This window comes from Schistocerca americana, chromosome 6, assembly GCF_021461395.2.
Source record: "Schistocerca americana isolate TAMUIC-IGC-003095 chromosome 6, iqSchAmer2.1, whole genome shotgun sequence".
Lineage (NCBI taxonomy): Eukaryota > Metazoa > Arthropoda > Insecta > Orthoptera > Acrididae > Schistocerca > Schistocerca americana.
The window spans coordinates 250104140-250130479 of record NC_060124.1 but is presented as its reverse complement, the minus strand read 5'-3'; the positions used below and the strand labels follow the sequence as shown (position 1 = coordinate 250130479).

Here is a 26340-nt window from a genome sequence, read left to right as displayed (position 1 = left end):
TCCCCTGTTTGCAGTTAGACAGATGCTGGAACACCACTGTGTATAAAGGAGAGACATACTGATGGTCATCTGTTATTTAGGGAAGCAGACAAAACTGTGTCCAGATTTAAAGTGTAGTGGGAACTGATAAAAAAAGGGTCAGGGGAGGAGCATAGTTTTCTACTGTCACAATCACCCCCCACCCCAAATCCCCCCACCAAATATGACTCACCATCACCAATTATAATGTGCCATGAGTGACAAGTATTCCAATAATGATAACTAAATACTTTTTTTGCATCAGTGCTTAATTCATCATATTAGCATAACTTACAAGAAATGCCGTTCACAGCATTGGAAATCCATTTGTCTGAAAATTTGAGAATCACATGTCACACAATCGATTTCACAACTATAATAGCAACAGGCTATCTATCACAGCATGGACATCAGGATACTTTACACAATATAAATTCATAGTGTGCGGACTCTATAATCAGTACTTCATTTAACTCCAAGATGTGAACACAGGTCTACAAACTGTGGCTGTGCAAACATTCAATGAAATTAACACTACTTCTTTCTGTTGCCTATGCCTTCATGTGGGAGGTGTCTTTATGTTGTTTTTTTCTGCTTAGTGTATGGTCTTTCTGCTTTGTGTTGCCTTACACAACTGCCTATGCTTTTCCAGTTCTAGATTTGTGCTCTGTGTCAGATTTGTTGACAGCAGGCACTGAATAAATACCTTCTATGTGAAATCTTCTGTGCAGATGATCATGCCAGAAACCATCTGACTTCGGGTAATCCACAGGTTGCAAGCCCATCTATTTGCAAGACTGTCACACAAGCAACTGAAAAGCATCCTGTATTAAACACCCATGTAGCTTGTAATTCCTAGAATTCCTTACTATTTTTCACTCTGCTTTATTCTCCAAAAATTAGCAGATAAATTTGGAATTTTTTTATGCACTATATAAATGCTAGATGCTTTTCTTTAGGAGGGAGTGGTGAGGGGAGGGGACAGGGGACAACAGGTCATGACACTCATGGCCCCTTTCCTCCCAGATCTATGTCTGCTGAGAATGAAAGAATTGAACTAGTGAAGAATAATTTGCATGAGAGTGGGAAGAAAGAGATCAGAATGGCTGAAGCAGAGAAATGATCCAAACTAAGGAAGCACACATCTCCATTACTTTCCATAATGTCAATTGGTGAAATAATAACACAAGTAGCAAGAGAGGCAGGATGGCAGCAACACTTGTTGCTGATAATTTGATGTGGCTAAACAATGAGGGAAAAGCACAGAAGTAATTTGATCTTTGGGAAGAAGTTTTCCAAGAGTATGGAATAAAATTGACAGCAGAGAAGTGTGAGCTGGTATTGAGCCTACAGTATTTAGCAACAGACTTCCCTATAAAAAATTTTGGTTCCTCTGCGGCCTCACATGTGGGATAATTCTAAAACATGATGTGAACTGGACTGACAAAATAATCTAAGCCCCAATGTGTGCACTGTGCACCCACTTGCTGCTGAGAAATCAAGTTAAACACTAACTTCATAATCTCGTGTCCTGAAGAAAGAGCTCCTCATTTTTTCAGGTTTAAACACAGAGCTTCCACACATTCTAGTCTTTCCAATTCCCAACATGCAATTCCATCTTACTATACTTTCCCCACTGCTTCCGTTTGCTTGGTTCCCACTGGCTGCCACTATCGATTCTTACTTACTAAGCTGCTCAGTTTTACCAATGTGCATTACATTACATAGTAATACAGCTTAAGAATTAAATGGCCAACATCAGTGAGAGTGTTCATACTCAAAATGAAATAAAAACAACACACCATATGTCTAAATGAATTGCTTCTCTTAAAACATTCCATTAAAGAATCTGCCACCTCCAATGCATTAACAACTGTACATGAATTAGTTATTCTCTATACCTGTTATTCAATCACAAAGGTTGACCAATATCACAAACATCCTTTATTTTGTTAGTTCAGTACTAGGTACTTCAAAATTTCATTTTATAAAATTTCATTAACAGGAATATTCTGTTGATAAACTAAGACATATGTACCAAGTGTATAAGTATGAAATGCTATAAAGATTTGACACTGCACCATTTTGTTGTGCCATCAACAAGTGTCAGATGTGTATGAGTGATAAATTAGAAAAAGTGATTTTTTGTTTTTATTTGAAGAAAACTGCTGCTTAATCATACCGATTGCTTTGAGAAGCTTATGGTGAACATGCTCTATCGCAAGATACATGTGAATGATGTTTTCAACCTTTCAAAAATGGTGGCTTTGATGTTATAGACAAGGACTGTGGAAAATCGCCAATACAATATGAAGATGTGGAATAGGAAGTGTTATTGAATGAAGATGATTTGCAAACACGAAAACAACTCACTGAACAATTGGGCGTTGGTCAACAAGCTGTTTCCAATTGGCTAAGAGAGATTGGAAAGATTCAGAAGCATGTGTTGAATGACAGGCAAATGGAAATGCGCAAAAACACATGATATTTTGCTCACTCAATACAAAAGGAAGTCATTTTTGTATTTTATAGTTACAGGTGATGAAATTGGATTTATTTTGAGAATCCCAAGCACAAAAAATCACGGGTAGACCGAGGCACACCATCCACATCGACTGTAAGATTGAATCACTTTGGGAGAAAGACGATACTCTTGTGTTTTGTGGGAGCAGAAGGTTGTGGTCTATTATGAGCTGTTAAAACATTGGGAAAGTTTTGTTACTAACAACAATTGAATGATTTGAATTGATCACTGCTTGAAAAAAGCCCACAATACTGAAAGAGGCAACACAAAGCCAATTTTCTTCACAACAGTCCTCCTTCACATAAGGCAAAGCCAGTTTGCAACATGTTGGAAGACTCAGGTGGGAAGTTCTGTGGCTTACTCACCAAACTTGGCTCCTTCTGATGACCACTCGTTTGCATCGATGCAGCACTTTGGTTCATACAAAGATGTGAAATAATGGCTTGATGAATGGTTTGCAGAAAAAGGGAAACATTTTTACTGGCGTGATATTCAGAAATTGATGGGAAAAATGTATAACAAACGATGGAGCGTACTATGAATAAAGCACTGTTTATCATTCTTCTAAATTCAACAAGCCTTTTTTTTTTTTTTTTTTTTTTTTTAGACAAAAAATCTACATTTCATACTTGTACTCTTGGTAATCTGCACATTTTCAGTATCAAGTAAGGATGCGCAAATTTAGAAATTAGGTGATCTAGTTTTGCATGTTGTGATATGTGCAAGAAGTGTCAAGTTTGGTTTGGTTGAATTATACCTCAGTGGCCTGTGTGGCGAGAGCTGCTCCTCTACACCATTGCTGTCTGGTGGCTTTCCCTCCTTGGGTCAGGCCTAGTTTGATGGCTAGTGTATCTGCTGCTGCTGCTGCTGCTAAGCACCCTGTCAACTATACATTTTGCATAGAATAATAGCATCCCTTTCAACTTCCCTTACTGGAAATATTTCAGTCCCATTTGCATACAGAAACATCCTGTCCTACTGCAGTATTTCTAATGGAAACACAACAAGAGGTTTATAGACCTGGCTGCTCACAGCTTAAGTTCTCTCAAGTGCTCTGTACTCAGTATTCCTCATTGGAAATCTTTAAGTTATTAAAACCCACACTCAGGTGTTTCTCAGTGACCATCTGCGTGGCTTCCACCTGCACCACTAACAAGTATGATTTTCTTCATTGTCAGGGTCTGCTTGGAACACAAGAATAAGTGTTCTCTGATCTTCACACCATCCCTCTTTTGCTATTCTGGTGTAGTTTTCTACTCTCTCCTGAAAGCATTCTTCTGCACCTTTCAGTCATTCCGCTTGATATCTTACCCTTCATCAATCTCCCTGGGTATCTTCTTATCATCCATTCTCTTCACATGCTCATACTACTATAAACTTTTTCCTGAATCTTTCCTTGTTGGGTTTCCTTATGGGTTATCTCCTCAGTCATCTTTGGTATTACAGGAGGGGTCTGGGTAATTTGGCTCTTCTCTTTAATCTTCCCCAACCTATCCCTATCCCTCTCTTCTACCTAAGTAAAGATTAGTCCCAAAAACAAGAAGAGTATAATATACTTTTTCGGGTGTCTATCAGTAATTCTAAACATTTCACCTCATGAAAGTAAGTATTGGCCAGCAGTTCAATCTTTCAACTTAATTGGCATGTAATATGTTGGGTATATGACCTTCTTTTCCTTCACAGTTCTCATAAAGTTAACGCCTTGTCTTGCATGTATACTTATCTTTTTTTCATTTCTTCCATTTTCTTAAGTTATACTCCCAGGTACTTGAAAGATTCCACTGATCACAGCTAATGCCCACTAACTATCATGTTTTCTGTAGATCTATTCCTTTTACCTGTTTCACCAGCAAACATTTCTTTGCAGTAAATTCCCAAAGATGTAATTACTTCTGTACTTCTAGGTCATTGTCTGCCTACATCAAGTTATTCATGAGTCATGAGGGATATTTCAAGTCAGCTATTGTGGATTTGGCTTAGAGCTTATGTTGCTCAGGAAATTTGTACTGTTACAACAGCACTGTGTATTTAGTGATTAAACTACTGAGTTTAAAATAAGTAGTGGTGTCACCTAACTTGTTTGATAAAATTAACTCCAGCTACATTTATTTATTTATGTTGCAGGTAACAAATCTGCAAAAAACTGCCATTTTTTGAAAATAGGAACTCTTTTGCAGTAGCGTTCAATTGGTCTCTAGGCAACATCTAATGAGTCAAAATCATTCGAAGTAGATCTGATCATGTGTTTATGTTCTCCTTCCTAGACATGTTTATTAAAACAGAGTGGTAACTTGCATGACTCCCTATTAAAATTGCCAACTAAAGCAGTTCCTATGCACACTTATCTTTCCTGCTTAGAATATCAACACTTTCTCAATTTTTTGTATGCCTCCTTGATGCCCTTTCTGTGGTATGGTGTCTTGCTTGCTGCAAGCCAACACTGGTCAGGCTCTTAATCTGGTCTATATCCACCACAGTGGTGCATGTGCTCTAGGTCTTCAGCTGTTGATTTTTCCTTCTGTGATTGTTCTTTCCATTGCCTCTTGCCTTCTAGAAATGTAATTAAAAATATTTCAACTGATTTTGGTTGAAAAGTGTCTACAGTCTTGTTCTGATGTCAAGCTGCCTCAGGATCGATTCATTGGTTTGATCTCCTGTCCACGGTATTTGACTTACTCTTCTGTAGCACCACATTTCCAGAGCATCAAACCTGTGATGATCTGCTATCTTCAGTGATCAAATTTCAGCTGCATATTTCATGGTAGGGAGTGTGAGTTTTTGTCTTGACAGTTACAGTGTCCTTCCAGATTCAAACAAGTTTTGCTGTAGAATTCCTTGTAGTTGAAATGCAGCTATGGATTCCAGGTTTGCATTCTGTGGTATTAATGACAACAGATCCTAAGTACTCGAAGCAACTGATGACCACATAGCCAGCAGTTCTTGTGATGTCTGGTCTGTTGTCATTAGGGTGATCTACAATCGTCACTTTGGTCTTTGTGTTGTTGATTTTGAGACCATATTCACTACTTCATTCGGGCTACTTTTGCATGAAGGTTTCCAGTTGATGTTCATTTTGCAATTATCGGAGTGTCATTCCTTACCTGAGATTGTTAATTTCTCTGCCACTTACAACAGAGCCATCATACCAATCTTCAAGTACCTCCCTCATAACGTGCTCACTACATGCATTTAACAGTAATGGAGAGAGAATGAAACCTTGTCTGACACTTGTAATTAATTGTAAAGATATCTGAGAGAGTGTCATTAATTCTTCTGGTGCTGTGTTTGAAGAGTACAGTCTCCAGATCAGATAGACAAGGTGTCTTGTTGTACCCATTGTGATGATGAGTGTCCACAGCTTTGAGCATTTCATCTTGTCAAAAGCTTACTTTTAATCCACAAAGCACATGAATATTCTGATATTATATTCCCTTGCCTTCTCTATGGACTGCTGGATGTTTAGGATCTGCTCAGGGGTTCTAAAGTCTGAAATAAACGCAGTTTGTTCATGTGACATTTGTGGAAGTGAGAAGGTTTCAGCCTCTCATTCAGTATAGTGAATGTGATTTTATGGGCATGGGAGGGCTATAGTTTGATAGTTTGTGCAGTCAAGTGGAGAACTTTGTTTGAACAGTGGTATGAAAATGGAGTGGCGCCATTACTTTTGCCAATTATTATTATTATTATTATTATTATCATTATTATTATTATAATGGTAAGACAGAGATTTAGGAACCAGGTTTTAAATTGTAAGACATTTCCAGGGGCAGATGTGGACTCTGACCACAATCTATTGGTTATGACCTGTAGATTAAAACTGAAGAAACTGCAAAAAGGTGGGAATTTAAGGAGATGGGACCTGGATAAACTGAAAGAACCAAAGGTTGTACAGAGTTTCAGGGAGAGTATAAGGGAACAATTGACAGGAATGGGGGAAAGAAATACAGTAGAAGAAGAATGGGTGGCTTTGAGGGATGAAGTAGCGAAGGCAGCAGAGGATCAAGTGGGTAAAAAGACGAGGGCTAGTAGAAATCCTTGGGTAACAGAAGAAATATTGAATTTAATTGATGAAAGGAGAAAATATAAAAATGCAGTAAATGAAGCAGGCAAAAAGGAATACAAACGTCTCAAAAATGAGATCGACAGGAAGTGCAAAATGGCTAAGCAGGGATGGCTAGAGGACAAATGTAAGAATGTAGAGGCCTATCTCACTAGGGGTAAGATAGATACTGCCTACAGGAAAATTAAAGACACCTTTGGAGATAAGAGAACGACTTGTATGAACATCAAGAGCTCAGATGGAAAGCCAGTTCTAAGCAAAGAAGGGAAAGCAGAAAGGTGGAAGGAGTATATAGAGGGTCTACACAAGGGCGAAGTACTTGAGGACAATATTATGGAAATGGAAGAGGATGTAGATGAAGATGAAATGGGAGATATGATACTAAGTGAAGAGTTTGACAGAGCACTGAAAGACCAGAGTCGAAACAAGGCCCCCGGAGTAGACAACATTCCATTGGAGCTACTGACGGCCTTGGGAGAGCCAGTCCTGACAAAACTCTACCATCTGGTGAGCAAGATGTATGAGACAGGCAAAATACCCTCAGACTTCAAGAAGAATATAATAATTCCAATCCCAAAGAAAACAGGTGTTGACTGATGTGAAAATTACCGAACTATCAGTTTAATAAGTCACAGCTGCAAAATACTAATGCAAATTCCTTACAGACAAGTGGAAAAACTGGTAGAAGCCGACCTCGGCAAAAATCAGTTTGGATTCCGCAGAAATGTTGGAACACGTGAGGCAATACTGACCCTACGGCTTATCTTAGGAAATAGATTACGGAAAGGCAAACCTACATTTCTAGCATTTGTGGACTTAGAGAAAGCTTTTGACAATGTTGACTGGAATACTCTCTTTCAAATTCTAAAGGTGGCAGGGGTAAAATACAGGGAGGGAAAGGCTATTTACAATTTGTACAGAAACCAGATGGCAGTTATAAGAGTCAAGGGACATGAAAGGGAAGCAGTGGTTGGGAAGGGAGTAAGACAGGGTTGTAGCCTCTCCCCGATGTTGTTCAATCTGTATATTGAGCAAGCAGTAAAGGAAACAAAAGAAAAATTTGGAGTAGGTATTAAAATTCATGGAGAAGAAATAAAAACTTTGAGGTTCGCCGATGACATTGTAATTATGTCAGAGACAGCAAAAGACTTGGAAGAGCAGTTGAATGGAATGGACAGTGTCTTGAAAGGAGGATATAAGATGAACATCAACAAAAGCAAAACAAGGATAATGGAATGTAGTCTAATTAAGTCGAGTGATGCTGAGGGAATTAGATTAGGAAATGAGACACTTAAAGTAGTAAAGGAGTTTTGCTATTTGGGGAGCAAAATAACTGATGATGGTCGAAGTAGAGAGGATATAAAATGTAGACTGGCAATGGCAAGGAAAGCGTTTCTGAAGAAGAGAAATTTGTTAACATCGAGTATAGATTTAAATGTCAGGAAGTCGTTTCTGAAAGTATTTGTATGGAGTGTAGCCATGTATGGAAGTGAAACATGGATGATAAATAGTTTGGACAAGAAGAGAATAGAAGCTTTCGAAATGTGGTGCTACAGAAGAATGCTGAAGATAAGATGGGTAGATCACGTAACTAATGAGGAGGCATTGAATAGGATTGGGGAGAAGAGAAGTTTGTGGCACAACTTGACTAGAAGAAGGGATCGGTTGGTAGGAAATGTTTTGAGGCATCAAGGGATTACAAATTTAGCATTGGAGGGCAGCGTGGAGGGTAAAAATCGTAGAGGGAGACCAAGAGATGAATACACTAAGCAGATTCAGAAGGATGTAGGTTGCAGTAGGTACTGAGAGATGAAGAAGCTTGCACAGGATAGAGTAGCATGGAGAGCTGCATCAAACCAGTCTCAGGACTGAAGACCAGAACAACAATTATTATCATCACCAAATGTACTACTAGGAGATCAGTACAGACCGGTAGCAATTGGAAGCACTTAGTTTTCTACAACAAACTTTATTGCTGATATTCAAAATTTTATGTGTTAGATGCTGGAATGAAGTCTAGTTGTGTGAGCAGCAAAAGGTCATACAATATGTGACACATCCCCATCCTACCTCTTACACTGCCAGATCAAAAGTACACCCCTGTATAATGCAGAATTAACCACTTGATGTCATGAGAGATGGATCCACCATTACAAAGGAAGGAAGGAAGATAAGGGTTTTACATCCTGTCCACAATGAGGTCATTAGAGATGGAACACAAACTCAGATTGGAGACATCCTGGAATTTGCCTAGTGCAACTTAGGAAAGTCATGGAAAACATAAATGTGGATGGCGGGACACAGATTTGAACATTTGTCCTTCCAAATGCAAGTACAGTGTGCTAACCAATGTGCTGCCTCACTCAATTCCACCAGTATAAAAGGAGACAGGAAGTATTGCGTTGCAGTAGATAAGCAGTATCAACAGAATGGGTTGGTCAGGACAGCTTAGTGACTTAGAATGTGGACTAATCATTGAATGTCACCTGAATAACGAGTTAATCAGAAGCATTTCGGCGCCTCTAAATCTGCTCAGGTTGACTGTTGGTGATGTGATTGTGAATTGAAAACATAAGGAAACAACCATAGTTAAACCTAGACTAGGCAGTTCCTGTTGAACAATTTGGAGGGTGGTTGTAAAAAATCGCATGAAATCAACAGAAGAAATCACTTGTTAGTTCCAAAGTGCTACCAGCAATCCAGCTAGCTCAGGGAAGGTGCATAGAAAGCTAAAAAGAATGGGACACGACGGTTGAGTAACTGCTCATAAACCGTACATTTCCATTGTCAGTGCTAAGCGATGCTTGAGGTTGTATAAAGAATGGTGCCACTTGACAGTGGATGATTAGAAATTAGTTAATTTGGAGTGATAAGTCACTCTCTACACTATGGCAATGCGGTGGACATGTTTGGGTTTGGTGAATGCTTGGAGAACATTACTTGCCATCACGTGTAGTGCGAACAGTGCAGTATGGATGGGGTGGTGGGATGGTATCGGTGTGTTTTTGTGGTTACAGTGTATTTGTTCTCTTATTGCCATTACGAAGAAACTAAATGTGGAAGGATATGAATGCATTTTACAGGATTGCATACTGTGTAGAGCAGAGGAACTTTTCAATGACGACAACTGATTGTATTGACATGGATTTGCACCCTTTCATAAAGCAGCATCTATGAGACAACAGGCAATAGTTTGTGGACAATAACATTCTGGAAATGGACTGGGCTACCCAGAGACCTAACCTGAACCCAATAAAATACCTTTCAGATGAGTTAGAATGTCAACTTCACTTCATACTCCAGCATCCAACATCACTACCTTTTGTGATTTTTGCTACTGAAGAGGAATGTGCTGCCATTTCTCCACAGGCATTCTGACATCTTATTGAAAGGGTAGCCAGCAGAGTTCAAGAATAAAGGTGAAGGGTGCACACGTCTGATATGTCCACTAATAGGTGTTCGGGTACTTTGATTAGATAGTGTATATGCTACAGACCATAGCCATTTAATTTTGCCATAGCAGTTAAATAGCTTTGAGAGATGACACAGCAAAAGCAGCAGCGGACCAAGTTGGTGAAAAGACAAGGCCCAGTGGAAATCTGTGACTAATATATAAGATATAGAATGTAACTGACGATAGAAAAAATATGCAAGTATAGGAAATTTAGAATGCAAAATGAAATATAAACATCTAACGAGTAAGACAGACAACACTCTCAATATGAGCTAGCAGATATGGCTAGAGGACAAATGCCAAGGTTGTAGAAGCATGTGTGACTGGGGGAGATATTGATACTGTCTGTGAGGAATTTAAAGAGGCTTTTGGAGAAACTGAACATTTGTTGTAGTAATTTAAGATCTGTTTATGACATTTTTAATAGGCTATATAATTTACTGCTATCATCAGGATATGCCAAGTGTCCCTCAAAATAACTATCTAGTGCATCTATTTGTAGCATTTCACAAATATTTGTGATGTAATTTCACAATAAATGGATAGTCAGCCCGAATAAATACTACTCCTCATGTGTTTCATCTGACACCAACTATCAACAGAAAACATAAATTTATTTCTTGTTACAAATCAAACAGTTTTAAAACTGGAATTTTATATTCCCACACAATAGAACAATCACACATTAGTCCAATTTTTATAATATATAATAACAGGGACAGCAAACCATTATGATTAACAATATTATGAAAAGGATAGATTTCTACTCGCCATAAAGATGACGTATTGTGTTGCAGACAGGCACAACGAAAAAACTATCTGCAACTCAACATCTCATCTTTATGGTGAGTAGCAATCTCTCCTTTTCATAATATTGTTGAGATTCCAGCCTGGCACTTTCCATTGTTTAAACATAATGTTTAACAAGCAATATGGGGCAAGTCAGCCAAGGACGACATGGCAAACAAATGTTCATCAACCTTACAGTGTCTGTATCATTGATTGCATTAGACATTGATCAAGTGCAAGCCACTTATCAACAATACTAATACAGTAAGGGCAGTATCACTCTGATGGCCCGGTTTTACATTTCCTGTATGCTAACATTATAATGTTGTTGTTATTGTTGTGGTCTTCTGTCCTGAGACTGGTTTGATGCAGCTCTCCATGCTACTCTATCCTGTGCAAGCTTCTTCATCTCCCAGTACCTACTGCAGCCTACATCCTTCTGAATCTGCTTAGTGTATTCATCTCTTGGTCTCCCTCTACGATTTTTACTCTCCACGCTGCCATCCAATACTAAATTGGTGATCCCTCGATGCCTCAGAACACGTCCTACCAACCGATCCCTTCTTCTTGCCAAGTTGTGCCACAAACTTCTCTTCTCCCCAATTCTATTCAATACCTCCTCATTAGTTATGTGATCTGCCCATCTAATCTTCAGCATTCTTCTGTAGCACCACATTTCGAAAGCTTCTATTCTCTTCTTGTCCAAACTATTTATCGTCCATGTTTCACTTTCATACATGGCTACACTCCATACAAATACTTTCAGAAACAGTTCTTGACACTTAAATCTATACTCGATGTTAACAAATTTCTCTTCTTCAGAAACGCTTTCCTTGCCATTGCCAGTCTGCATTTTATATCCTCTCTACTTCGACCATCATCAGTTACTTTGCTCCCCAAATAGCAAAACTCCTTTACTACTTTAAGTGTCTCATTTCCTAATCTAATTCACTCAGCATAACCCAACTTAATTCAACTACATTCCATTATCCTCGTTTTGCTTTTGTTGATATTCATCTTATATCCTCCTTTCAAAACACTGTCCATTCCGTTCAACTGCTCTTCCAAGTATTTTGCTGTCTCTGACAGAATTACAATGTCGTCGGCGAACCTCAAAGTTTTTATTTCTTCTCCATGGATTTTAATGCCTACTCCGAATTTTTCTTTTGTTTCCTTCACTACTTGCTCATTATAAAGATTGAATAACATCGGGGATAGGCTACAACCCTATCTTCCATTTCCATAATATTGTCCTCAAGTACATCGCCCTTGTATAGACCCTCTACATACTCCTTCCACCTTTCTGCTTTCCCTTCTTTGCTTAGAACTGGGTTTCCATCTGAGCTCTTGACATTCATATAAGTGGTTCTCTTTTCTCCAAAGGTCTCTTTAATTTTCCTGTAGGCAGTATCGATCTTACCCCTGGTGAGATAAGCCTCTACATCCTTACATTTGTCCTCTAGCCATCCCTGCTTAGCCATTTTGCACTTCCTGTCAGTCTCATTTTTGAGACGTTTGTATTCTTTTTTGCTTGCTTCATTTACTGCATTTTTATATTTCCTCCTTTCATCAATTACATTCAATATTTATTCTGTTACCCAAGGAGTTCTACTAGCCCTTGTCTTTTTACCTACTTGATCCTCTGCTGCCTTCACTACTTCATCCCTCAATGCTACCCATTCTTCTTCTACGGTATTTCTTTCCCTCATTCCTGTCAATTGTTCCGTTATGCTCTCCCTGAAACTCTGTACAACCTTTGGTTTAGTCAGTTTATCCAGGTCCCATCTCCTTAAATTCCCACCATATTGCAGTTTCTTCAGTTTTAATCTACAGTTCATAACCAATAGATTGTGGTCAGAGTCCACATCTGCCCCTGGAAATGTCTTACAATTTAAAACCTGGTTCCTAAATCTCTGTCTTACCATTACATAATCTATCTGAAACTTGTCAGAATCTCCAGGCTTCTTCCATCTATACAGTCTTCTTTTATGATTCTTGAACCAAGCGTTAGCTATGATTAAGTTATGCTCTGTGCAAAATTCTACCAGACGGTTTCCTCTTTCATTTCTTATCCCCAATCCATATTCACCTACTAAGTTTCCTTCTCTCCCTTTTCCTACTACCGAATTCCAGTCACCCATCACTATTAAATTTTCGTCCCCCTTCACTACCTGAATAATTTCTTTTATTTCATCATACATTTCTTCGTCATCTGCAGAGCTAGTTGGCATATAAACTTGTACTTGTGTAGTAGGTATGGGCTTCGTGTCTATCTTGGCCACAATAATGCGTTCACTATGCTGTTTGTAGTACCTTACCCGCACTCCTATTTTCCTATTCATTATTAAAGCTACTCCTGCATTACCCCTACTTGATTTTGTATTTATGATATTGTATTTGCCTGACCAAAAGTCTTGTTCCTCCTGCCACCGAACTTCACTAATTCCCACTATATCTATCTTTAACCTATCCATTTCCCTTTTTAAATTTTCTAACCTACCTGGCCGATTAAGGGATCTGACATTCCACGCTCCGATCCGTAGAACGCCAGTTTTCTTTCTCGTGATAACGACGTCCTCTTGAGTAGTCCCTGCCCGGAGATCCGAATGGGGGACTATTTTACCTCCGAAATATTTTACCCAAGAGGATGCCAGCATCATTTAGCCATACAGTAAAGCTGCATGCCCTCGGGAAAAATTATTATAATATGGAGTATAAAATATTTCACAACTATTTGCGATTAAAAAGGTAAACCGCTACAATGTTCTCTAGCACTCTTCATATTAGGAACATTTGTTTGCCATGTCTATTACTATGCTGCGGTATTAATTTCCTGCTGATGTAATGGTCATTGTTTGTGGTATGCTGTCCATAATGATGGATATCATTTGGCCAAATCATACTAGACTAATTTAGATCCATTCTATCAGATGAACATGCTGCACTTGTAAAAATATATTGTTTGTAATAAGAATCAAATCAACATTTTCAGCTGACATTGGGTGTCATATGAAATATGATGAGTGGCATTTCTTTGGACTGGCTCCACTGGAAAAATTAAACTGCAAGTATATGTGAAAACACCAGAGATAATATGTCTGATGACTCTCTGGAGAGATACCTAGTATTGCTTGAAGATTCTAATCCCTTTAAGTTAAGACCCGCCCTTGCTAGATGTTTGTCATTTAAAAATTTGTTTGGCTCAGCGAATATAGATGCAAGCCTGTTGAGTTGTTCTCATATAGCAGACATTTATTTGCAAATGTGTTTATGATGGTGCTTATTATTAGTTTGGATAGTGGATATACACATTATGCTAAACAAACTGAGGTCCTTGTTTTACTAATAAGGTACTATTCACTTTCACCTTGAACAGAATTCACCATAATATGATTAAAGGAACCTTTATGATTATCCTATTATCCTTGAATTCTGTTGCATTGCCTGATGTACCTTGTTTCAAATTCAAAATACTTTTAATGTGTAGGTTGAGTTGATTTTCTGTAATCAGCATAATGACACCAGTCTCATTGCTAGGAGTCACAACATTTCTTAATGTAGAGTTGCTATTATTTTGTATCCAATTTGTAGCAAATCATTTCCAACATAATTACAACACCTGAAATCAAAATAATTTTATGCTGCCCACCCACCGTTTAAAACTTTATGCTCAAACTCCACATTATATGGGTATGAAAATTTATAACAAAGTGAAAGGAAGAGAATGGCTCAGCATAAATTTAGAAACACTGAAAAAATCCTTATATGAGAAACTAGTGCAGAAATGTTACTATTAAGTAGAAGACTTCATAAACAACAACATGAAAATTTGGGCAGGAGAGAGCAAGTACTTAGGACTGTTAATCTTAAAAGTTTGTTACTTTTGAAGAAAAATTATTAACTGCTTAATTAAGTGATTATTCAGTACTGTATATTATATTACTGATATTATAAGGAAATTGTAAACCAGTTTTTGTGTTTTGACTAGTCTTCTGTACTTTTAAGTCAATGTCTTGAAATTGTATGTTATGAGACAATAAACTTCTACTTCTACTTCTACTTCTACTTCACAGTGTTTGGTACATCTTTATCAACCCTCTCTTTCCTTTCTCTGTCTTCCAGTTTTATTGACTTTCAGTTTCCTAAGTACTTCAATTTTCATATCATCATCACCGTCACCATCATCATAAATACTGCAAATAATTTATCATAGCATGCACACGAGATTGGTTCTTGCAAATTCAGTACTGCAATTCACTTATTACCTTGGCCAGAAATTCCATTTTAAGTGTTTCCATGAATCTTTGCAGTAATTTAATTTCCTTTGAATTCAGTGCACTTAGCAGATCTGCACTTTCTGAGACATAAACAGTTACAGCATGACCAAGGATTGTCACTGATTGTGAATTTCATAAACTTTCAAACAGTTTTCATGTATCCAACAATTAACAATTGACTCAGCCCATGAGATTCTGGTGATAACACATTTTTCACATTGAACTACCGATGTTTAAAAAAAGTATTAAAATATTAAACATTTTCCAGATGTTCTGCTAAAATTTTGCACTGTTTCTCTACATCATCTTTTTGGTGAATTTCGTGTAGTTACTGCCTGAACCAGATAAAAAGTATTTCTTATAAAAAACTGGAAGCTTCATTAATTACTGTTATCACACATTACTATCATAGAAGATTTCTCTCAATTTCTTTTGCCTGGAAATAGAACAATTTAGAGGTGTGTAAATAATATATTACTTATTCATTTTCAGATTGGCTACGGTGGTATGATATCTGGATGGACAACCCTCTTATTAACATAGATGGAGAGATGATTGACAAAATGGTTTCTGAAATATACAAGACTATGCAGAAATCTATCAAAGTGTTCGCTGATATACCTGGTAAATTCCTCTTAATTCCAGTATATTATTGTGTGTCCTTTTTTATTTAGGTGTTTGGGTTAGGTGTAACTTGTTCAGAGATTATATTCATGTGGATCAGTAAATACTGAATTGAGCCATTTTATTACTTTTGCACATTATAAAGTAATAAGTAATGTTTCTGTTTCATCATGGTGATTTTTGTAGGTGTCCAAGCTATAGCTATGCAAGTAAGAGACCAAATGGAAGAGTTCAAGCCTCTAATCCCAATCCTCCAGGGTTTGAGAAATCCAGGAATGAAGCAGAGACATTGGAACCAGCTAATTGCTGAAACAGGTTATTATTGTGCATGTGATTTATGACTATTATTTATATTTTGTTGCTGTAATTCTTTACATGTACTGTAAGTTGGTATGTGTTTTGTGTATAATGCTCATGTGCTTCAAAATGCTTTGACGTGTATTTCTTGGTGTGGACATCAAAGATACACAAGCAGTGGATCTGTACTGGCATGTGGCATTGGAAAGTAGGAATTTTAAAATTCCCTTTATTGTACCTGTGTGCCAAAAAGAAAGCTTGCGACTGATATTGTGATGAGCTTTCTACTTTTTCTGTAGTTTATCAGTTTCACATGCTTGAAATGGAATTTTTGTAAATAATTTAAGATTGCAAACAGGTGTATTAATTGCAGACATTGTGTACTTTAATAATGTGTTTAGTTATGGAGTAGAAATGTTGAATAAAACACCTTTGAGAACTTTAGGATAAGAAATGTATCGTTGGAGCGTTAGTGGTGCATCAAAATAGCAATGTTTAAAGCTTGAAAGATACGAATGAAAACTAGTCACTGGTTGAAACTTTGCAAGCATGCAAAAATGATGATTATATGGCATTATTGTCCAGGAGACTAGTGTTTGCACTATTGATAGTACATTACTTGTGCATAGAGATTTGGGGTTCCAGTCGCTATCTGACAGACAGTCTCTGTGTGTCAGAAGTGACCTTGCATCATATACATTTCAAAAATGTCATTTCTGAAAGCTGTTATATTAAAAGCTCGTAGATTACATGTACTTTTTGTTCCAATAGATCCATAGTGAGGTAATCCTCTAGGATGTGGAACATGTCACAGAGCGAGAATGCACAAAAGATATTTACAAAGACAAATAGATATGCTAATGTACCTTCCACAGATCCTAAGTGAAATGGTCCTCGTGGACATATTTTCATTTAAAAGAAAAATAACATATTTGTCACAAAACATGTAAATGTTCAGTAAACTGAGGGACATATGGTATTTATTAGGCTGTTGTAACCATGCATCATCAAGTAGAAAATTCATTTTATAACACTTATTTACTATGCACACATTACTGCACTGAATGCGTACAGTACTCAGATTGTATGTAATACTCATATTATTTCATATTATTAGTAACTTATAGACATTAGTCAGTTCTGCTAAGAATTTTTGTCAGTGGAGTAGCAGGAGTTGACTGAAATTTTTTATGCCTGCTGGCAAGTTACTGAAAATGTGTGTTACTGAGTAACGGACACCTTTCTCGACCTAAGTAAGTGACTTTGTCTTTGTCAAGATTATTCATATTTTTGGTATTAATTACATGAAAAGAGCTGTGGTTTCAAAAGGCAATATATTTTTAATGATAAATGTCATTAAGGAATAAATATATTGGGGGAAAATGAGTTAATGTCCTTTCAAAGTGCCGCCACGAGTTACACGTGTCCTCTACATGCGGCACTTTCTGCCAGCCATACAGCAGCAGCGCCACCTAAGCGGCCAGCCAGCCAGCGGCCGCTAGACTTGGACTCAGTTATGATTTGACTGTGAAAGTGTACACACGTCTTACTCTGTTTACTGCTGAGCTCTTACATGGCCGACAGCCCCGCACGCTATTTCAGCTCCTGCGGCCTTCCACCACACGGCCGCAGGTGCCTTTGCTTGGCCGGTTCACCACCAACGACCTTGTATGGGTACGGGGATATGGCAGGCTGCCAAAATGGAGTCCTGGCCGCATCTTACGACACTGCGGCCAACGCCTGTATGAAATCCAGATGAACTCGGGTGTTGCAGTGCGTCATTCAGACCAGCTTCGACCTCGTGTGCCGGCAACGCCTGTTCCGGATGCCGCTACACTACCTTCGGCTCTACCTGACGCTCAGGATACTGGAATCTCTCGTTACTCACAACACAGTCCTCTCTTCATCATATTGGTGCCAGCACAAGAACTGACGCCACTAGGAGACGTGTCCATGCAGGAACCAGATGACCATCATCTGTAGGAGCCACTCTACTCTCCTCCTCCTCCTACAGACGCGGACACATCGCCCATGTCTCCTGTTATAACAACCGGACTTGCCACAGTGGGTAGATTGATGCACGGGGCCCCAGCAGATTCGACCCCCACGTCTCCTGTCATCTCAACCTGTTATCATTGGGGACACTTCCGTCCGTATGGCAAGCCTCCTCCTCGAGACTTTACGGCCAGTCAAACAACACTTGATTTCGTCGCGGCATCAAATGCGGGGCGTCTCTCGTCGTTGTCTCAACCTACTTTTCCTCCTTACGACGAGACGGTGGAAGACTGGTCTGATTACGAAAAACGTCTTCGACAGCACTTCTTGGCATTTCATGTCACGGACGAACAACCATGTAAGTCTTTGTTCCTTTCCTGGATTTCACCTCAAATGTATCGGTTGTTGTCGCAATTGACTCCTTTGAAAGATCCTGCGTCTTTGTCCTTTGGTGAAATGTGCTCACTTCTGTCCATATATTTTCAATAGCAAACACATGTGGTAGCCTCTCGTGTTGCCTTTTATCGTTATCAAAAACAGCTGCATCAATCCTATTGCACTTGGGCTGCTGAACTTCACGGCCTCAGTAGAAAGTGTCAATTTGTTACTGAAGTTCACAAAGAATCTACGCTGATTCCATGGTACGGGATGCTATTATCCGATCGACGCCCGACAAAGAAGTTAGGCAACGAGCCCTTCAGTTGGCAAATCTGACTCTAGATGAAGTCCTATCCATCGCTGAGTCTTTTGAAATTTCTTGTGCCGCTGGAGCACAAGTAGAGGCATGGGGTGACGTCGGGGAAATACAACCTCTGTGCGATGTTGAAGTGTGTGGCGTGTCCCCACCGGCCGACGTGGCCGCAGTATGCTCCCAAGCGCAGCCTCGGCCTAACCGTAAACAAACCTCTAAGAAACTGCAGCAAAACCCATGGCAACTTCCCTCATGTCCGTGGTGTTTTGTGAAACATTCACGAGACGATTGTCCACAACGTTGGGCCGTGTGTCACAAATACAAAAAAAAGGGTCATGTGTTGTCCGTTTGCAAGTCCGACCACATACATGATGTTCATGAACATGACGCTGATTCTGATTCTGTGTTGTCTGTCAATTGTACTTCTTCCATTTCAGGGAAGTTATTCCTCACAGTCCAAATACTTGGTCGAGATGTTCGCATGCAGGTGGATACTGGTTCTGCTGCCACTACCATCAATTCTCAGACGTATCTTCAGTTGGGTTCTCCAATCCTGTCACCTGTCACTAGGCAATTACGAACTTATGACAAACAGAAGATTTATCTCTTGGGACAATTTGATGCTGAGGTATCTTACAAATCTGCCATTCGCACTGTTCCCATATTTGTGGTCGACCATGGTAACACGGAGAATCTTCTTGGTTTTGATGCCTTTCACGTTTTTGGGTTCTCCATAGATGACTCTGTCAATATCGTCTCTGATGCTGAAATAAAATGGAAATGTCGTGTGGCTAGGGCCTCCCGTCGGGTAGACCGTTCGCCTGGTGCAGGTCTTTCGATTTGACGCCACTTCGGCGACCTGCGCGTCGATGAGGATGAAATGATGGTGATTAGGACAACACAACACCCAGTCCCTGAGCGGAGAAAATTTCCGACCCAGCCGGGAATCGAACCCGGGCCCTTAGGATTGACAGTCTGTCATGCTGACCACTCAGCTACCGGGGCGGAAGTCTCTGATGCTATTCCTTATGCTCATGGGGATTCCTTGTCGATGAAATTTTTGTCCCTTTTCTCTCCTGGGTTCGGCCGTGCAAATGACTTTGAAGCTCGTATCATGCTCAAACCCACTGCTTGCTTAAGTTTTTTCGGGCTCGGCTCATTCCTATGGCCCTTTGTGATCAGGTCAAACGGGAGCTGGATCTTCTCACTACTTCAGGGGTCTTGCTTCCTGTCACTTCCAGTGAGTGGTCCTCTCCTGTTGTTGTCGTTGCTAAGCCAAATGGTTATATTCGTCTCTGTGGTGATTTCAAAGCCACTGTAAATGCTCAATGCCTTATCGACACTCACCCTATGCCTCAACCTGAAGAATTGTTCACTAAACTTGCTGGAGGCCAGTATATTTCTAAACTTGACCTGTCAGAAGCTTATCATCAACTTCCTCTCTAGACTGCTTCCCGGCAGTTTCTGGTCCTTAACACGCCTTTCGGCCTCTATCAATACCAACGATTGCCATTCGGGGTTGCCAGCGCCCCTGCTCTCTTTCAGCGATTCTTGGAACAATTATTGCTCACTGTCCCTGGGTTTATAAATTACCAGGATGACATTGTTGTCATTGGCTCCACCACTGACGAACATCTTCAAAATCTCCGCACACTTTTTCATGTCTTACAGACTGCCGGTCTTAAGTGTAATTTTCAGAAATCAAAATTTTTTCATGCATCTGTCACGTACTTGGGGTTTCAACTCTCTTGGGATGGTATTCGTCCGCTTCAGCAAACTGACGCTGTGATTGATGCCCATCCTCGCCCTACATCTGTTAAGGAACTGCAGGCCTTCTTGGGGAAAATAGCATACTATCGCAAGTTTTTACCATCTGCTGCTTTGGTGGCTCAGCCGTTGCATCGCCTGTTGCATATAAACGTGCCTTTTCATGGTCCGCGTCATGTGATGTGGCTTTCCAGAAATTGAAGACTATGCTGAAACAGGCCCCGTGCCTGGCTACTTACTGACCTGGCCAACATCTTGTTCTTGCCACAGACGCCTCTCAATATGGCGTCAGTGCAGTCCTTGTGCACCGTTTTTCTGACGGATCTGAACAACCCATTGCTTATGCCTCCAAAACGCTCACGGAAGCCCAACAAAGGTATTCTCAAATTGAAAAAGAAGCTTTGGCCATTATTTACGCTCTTCATAAGTTTCGTGTTTTTCTCTATGGATCCAAATTTCATCTTGTTATGGATCACAAACCACTTGTTTCCTTGTTTCATCCATCAACGTCACTTCCCAACAAGGCTGCACACTGCCTCCAGCGTTGTACTCTTTACTTGTCTCATTTCAATTATGAGATTCATTTCCGGCCAACGGCTCAACATGCAAATACTGATGCTCTGTCTCGCCTTCCCATGGGTCCTGATCTGGCATTCGATAGGGATGAACTTTTGTGTTTTCACCTGGATGTTGCTGAGCAGCGGGTTGTCGACGGGTTCCCCATCACCGGGGACTGGCTCGAGGCTGCTACGGGTTCTGACCCTACCCTCTTCCGGGTTTTACGCTGTATTCAGAAGGGTTGGCCAGATCGTCCGTCCGCTAAGGCTTCTGATCTGTTGCGGAACTACTACGCTTTGCGTTACTGCCTCACAGCTAGGGATGGTGTTATCCTCCTTTCCACCGAAAATGCTTCGCCGTGTGTTGTGGTACTTGCGTCTTTGCGTGCTTCGGTCTTGTGCCTCCTGCACCAAGGGCACTGGGGTGTCTCTCGCACAAAATCTCTGGCGCGCTGTCATGTGTACTGGCCCGGCATTGACTCTGAAATCGCACACATGGTCGTTGTGCGTCACAGACCGCCGCCCTGAAGTCATCTTTGTCACCGTGGCCTTTGCCTGAGAAGCCCTTGGAGCGTATTTATGCTGACTTTGCGGGACCTTTTTTAGGTACTTATTGGCTTCTCATTATTGATGCCTACTCTAACTTTCCTTTCATTGTCCGTTGCATGTCGCCTACCACCGCAGCAACCGCCAATGCTCTAGCTCACATTTTCTCTTTGGAAGGCCTTCCCTCTACTCTTTTTACTGATAATGGTCCGTAATTTGCCTCGTCCGATTTTGCGGATTTTTGTGCCCGTCATGGCGTCATGCATGTCACGGCCCCTCCGTTCCATCCACAGTCAAATGGTGAGGCTGAACGACTGGTCCGCACATTTAAGGCTCAGATGAGGAAACTCCTGACTACTTCTGCTGATGATGTGCTTCGCCAATTTCTGGCTTCTTACTGTTTCACGCCCATGGGCGACCACAGCCCGGCTGAGCTCTTACATCGCCGACAGCCCCGCACGCTATTTCATCTTCTGCGGCCTTCCACCTCACGGCCACGGGTGCCTTTGCTTGGCTGGTTCACCACCGACGACCTTGTATGGGTATGAGGATATGGCAGGATGCCAAAATGGAGTCCTGGCCACGTCTTACAACACTGCAGTCAACGCCTGTATGAAATCCAGACGGACACGGGTGTTGCAGTGCGTCATTCAGACCAGCTTCGTCCTCGTGTGCCGGCAACGCCTGTTCCGGATGCTGCTACACCACCTTCGGCTCTACCTGATGCTCAGGATACTGGAATCTCTCATTACTCACAACACAGTCCTCTCACCATCATATTGGTGCCAGCACAAGAACTGATGCCACTAGGAGACGTGCCCATGCAGGAACCAGATGACCATCATCTGTAGGAGCTACTCTACTCTCCTCCTCCTCTACGGACGCGGACGCATCGCCCATCCGGTTATAACAGCCGGACTTGCCGCAGTGGGTAGATTGGTGCATGGAGCCCCAGCAGATTCGACCCACACGTCTCCTGCCATCTCAACCCGTTATCATCGGGGACACTTCCATCCGTATGGTATGCCTCCTCCTCGAGACTTTACAGCCAGTCAAACAACACCTATGGACGTTAGCAATCTACAGGCTACCTCCATCAAGACCTGTGCAAAAAATTCGAAGGGGGGCAAAGGGTTGTGACTCTCCGATCTTTGAAAGTGCCGCCGCGCAGTTATGCGCGTCCTCTACATGTGGCGCTGTCTGCCAGCCATGCAGCAGCAGCGCCACCTAAGCGGCCAGCCAGCCAGTGGCCGCTAGACTTGGACTCAGTTATGATTTGACTGTTATAGTGCACACATGCCTTACTCTGTTTACTTGGTCTGTGACTTTCATGTATTGCGTCTTCCTTGAAATATATTTGTTCAACTTGAAGTTATAACGGTTTGAGTGACAGATTCAGTTGCTTTTTGTATCTTACAAGATAACATTACTTTACTCCTTGAGTAATCCATGGCTTCCTTGTAGACTTTGGTCCAATTTGTGTTACTTTTGTTTGGGAGGGTGGGGAGGGGACAGTTTTCAAAAGAGGTTGGGACATTCTTAATAAAATTGTGGTATTTTTCATCCCTGCCACGAGTAGTCCATACATCCTCTCCATTTCATGTCTCTGAAGAGTTTCCTACACTTTTTATGTTACTAACCACCCCCTTGAACTCAGATTTAGTACCTTTCTATGCAGTATTAACATTTAACAAAAGGAATTGCATGCCGTGGTCTGAGAGACTATTTACTATTGGTTTTGTAATATAATTTGTTCATTAGGTCTTTTGATAAAGATTCTGCCAGTAGCTATTTTTGAGTAAGTAGATACTGTAATTGGGAAGTTCACAGTAGGAATTAAGCTAAATCATAGATTTACGAATTGTAATAAATTGTTACTAGAAGAGCTTTTAAGAAAATCTATGGCTCAAATGGCCCGAAGCACTGTGGTACTTAGCATCTGAGATCATCAGTCCCATAGACTTAGAACTACTTAAACCTAACTAGCCTTAGGACATCACGCACATCCATACCCGAGGCAGGATTTGAACCTGCGACCAAAGCAGCAGCGTGGTTCGGGACTGAAGTGACTAGAACCACTCGACCACAGCGGCCGGCAAGAAACTCAATAATAAAACCATCAGCAACCTCTATTTATTTGTTTTTTTTCTGTTAAATAGGCCAATAAAGCTTGAAGGTGATTTATGAACAGATTAAAACTACCTGCTGCAGATGCTGCTCTATGCATGAATGTTATGTTTTAAGTTTATGACAGTTCCTGATGAATATGGCAACTCCTCCTCCCTCTGTTTCTACTCTACAAAAGTGAGTTGTTAATGTGATTGCTGTAACATTTAATATATCTGTATCAGTGGTCACATGATATTCAGAGAGGCATGTTATGTCGACTGAGTTTGATGACTCTGATTCATTCACTCCTGCAGAAAAGTAGCTCATTAATTTTACTTCTTATCAATTGAAGGCATAAAGTCTTAAAATGAGTCCATGATGATATTTTTGGCACTTTATTTTACAGGTCTGTCTTGTTCACACAAACTTTTACACTTCGCTGTTACCAGTTTCGGCTATTGCTATCTTCAAATCTGTTACAAAAACAAAATAGTGTCAAGGTTGCCACATGTTCAGGAAATGAGGGGGAATCAGGGAACTTCAAACATGTGTGGGAAATCAGGAAAATTTGAAAATATAAACACTGGAAAAATCTTGTTTTTTGTCTCAGTAGATGAAATGATTTGTTTACTGAGATGTCATGAATCGTTGCTAGCTGGGTGCACCCGAGTACATGTGCAACTTCCCTACTCCCTCATTCTCACTGCTTCTCCCCTTTCTACCACTCCCCTCAGCTTGCAGTTAGTGCTGCCACCACTTCTCACTGTTAGCCTAGGAGCTGCCAAGGGGAAGTAGGGAGGAATGAGGAGTGTCCCCCCCCCCCCCCCCCCAGTCTGATTCTCAGGGACAGTTGATGCAGTGGTTGTAGATGGTGGTCGTGTGTCCATGGGAGGTGTGTGAATGTGTGTGTGCCCTCATTTTCTGACAAAGGCTACAGCCAAAAATTTAGTTATGACAGTATGATTATCTTTTCTATGTGCCTCTCTGCGGCTCAGCTTTAATCTTTACAATGAATTGCTGTTGTTGTTGTGGTCTTCAGTCCTGAGACTGGTTTGATGCAGCTCTCCATGCTACTCTATCCTGTGCAAGCTTTTTCATCTCCCAGTACCTACTGCAACCTACATCCTTCTGAATCTGCTTAGTGTATTCATCTCTTGGTCTCCCTCTACGATTTTTACTCTCCACGCTGCCCTCCAATACTAAATTGGTGATCCCTTGATGCCTCAGAACATGTCCTACCAACCGATCCCTTCTTCTGGCCAAGTTGTGCCACAAACTTCTCTTCTCCCCAATCCTATTCAATACTTCCTCATTAGTTATGTGATCTACCCATCTAATCTTCAGCATTCTTCTGTAGCACCACATTTCGAAAGCTTCTATTCTCTTCTTGTCCAAACTATTTATCATCCATGTTTCACTTCCATACATGGCTACACTCCATACGAATACTTTCAGAAAAGACTTCCTGACACTTAAATCAATACTGGATGTTAACAAATTTCTCTTCTTCAGAAACGCTTTCCTTGCCATTGGCAGCCTACATTTTATATCCTCTCTACTTCGACCATCGTCAGTTATTTTGCTCCCCAAATAGCAAAACTCCTTTACTACTTTAAGTGCCTCATTTCCTAATCTAATTCCCTCAGCATCACCTGACTTAATTAGACTACATTCCATTATCCTTGTTTTGCTTTTGTTGATGTTCATCTTATATCCTCCTTTCAAGACACTGTCCATTCCATTCAACTGCTCTTCCAAGTCCTTTGCTGTCTCTGACAGAATTACAATGTCATCGGCGAACCTCAAAGTTTTTATTTCTTCTCCATGGATTTTAATACCTACTCCGAATTTTTCTTTTGTTTCCTTTACTGCTTGCTAAATATACAGATTGAACAACATCGGGGAGAGGCTACAACCCTGTCTTACTCCCTTCCCAACCACTGCTTCCCTTTCATGTCCCTCGACTCTTATAACTGCCATCTGGTTTCTGTATAAATTGTAAATAGCCTTTCGCTCCCTGTATTTTACCCCTGCCACCTTTAGAATTTGAAAGAGAGTATTCCAGTCAACATTGTCAAAAGCTTTCTCTAAGTCCACAAATGCCAGAAACGTAGGCTTGCCTTTCCTCAATCTTTCTTCTAAGATAAGTCGTAAGGTCAGTATTGCCTCATGTGTTCCAGTGTTTCCACGGAATCCAAACTGATCTTCCCCGAGGTTGGCTTCTACTAGTTTTTCCATTCGTCTGTAAAGAATTCGTGTTAGTATTTTGCAGCTGTGACTTATTAAACTGATAGTTCGGTAATTTTCACATCTGTCAACACCTGCTTTCTTTGGGATTGGAATTATTATATTCTTCTTGAAGTCTGAGGGTATTTCGCCTGTTTCATACATCTTGCTCACCAGATGGTAGAGTTTTGTCAGGACTGGCTCTCCCACGGCCGTCAGTAGTTCCAATGGAATATTGTCTACTCCGGGGGCCTTGTTTCGACTCAGGTCTTTCAGTGCTCTGTCAAACTCTTCACGCAGTATCGTATCTCCCATTTCATCTTCATCTACATCCTCTTCCATTTCCATAAAATTGTCCTCAAGTACATCGCCCTTGTATAGACCCTCTATATACTCCTTCCATCTT

The 26340-nt window shown here is 40.5% G+C and overlaps 1 protein-coding gene across 1 annotated transcript in view; it reads left to right on the top strand.

The window, feature by feature from the left end:
- Nucleotides 1-26340, top strand: part of LOC124620075 (dynein axonemal heavy chain 1-like) — an 804068-nt gene that overhangs the window by 34162 nt on the left and 743566 nt on the right. The window contains exons 5-6 of the mRNA XM_047146741.1: nt 15615-15746; nt 15933-16061. Coding sequence (XP_047002697.1) covers nt 15615-15746; nt 15933-16061 — 261 coding nt within the window. The remainder of the gene's footprint in view (nt 1-15614; nt 15747-15932; nt 16062-26340) is intronic.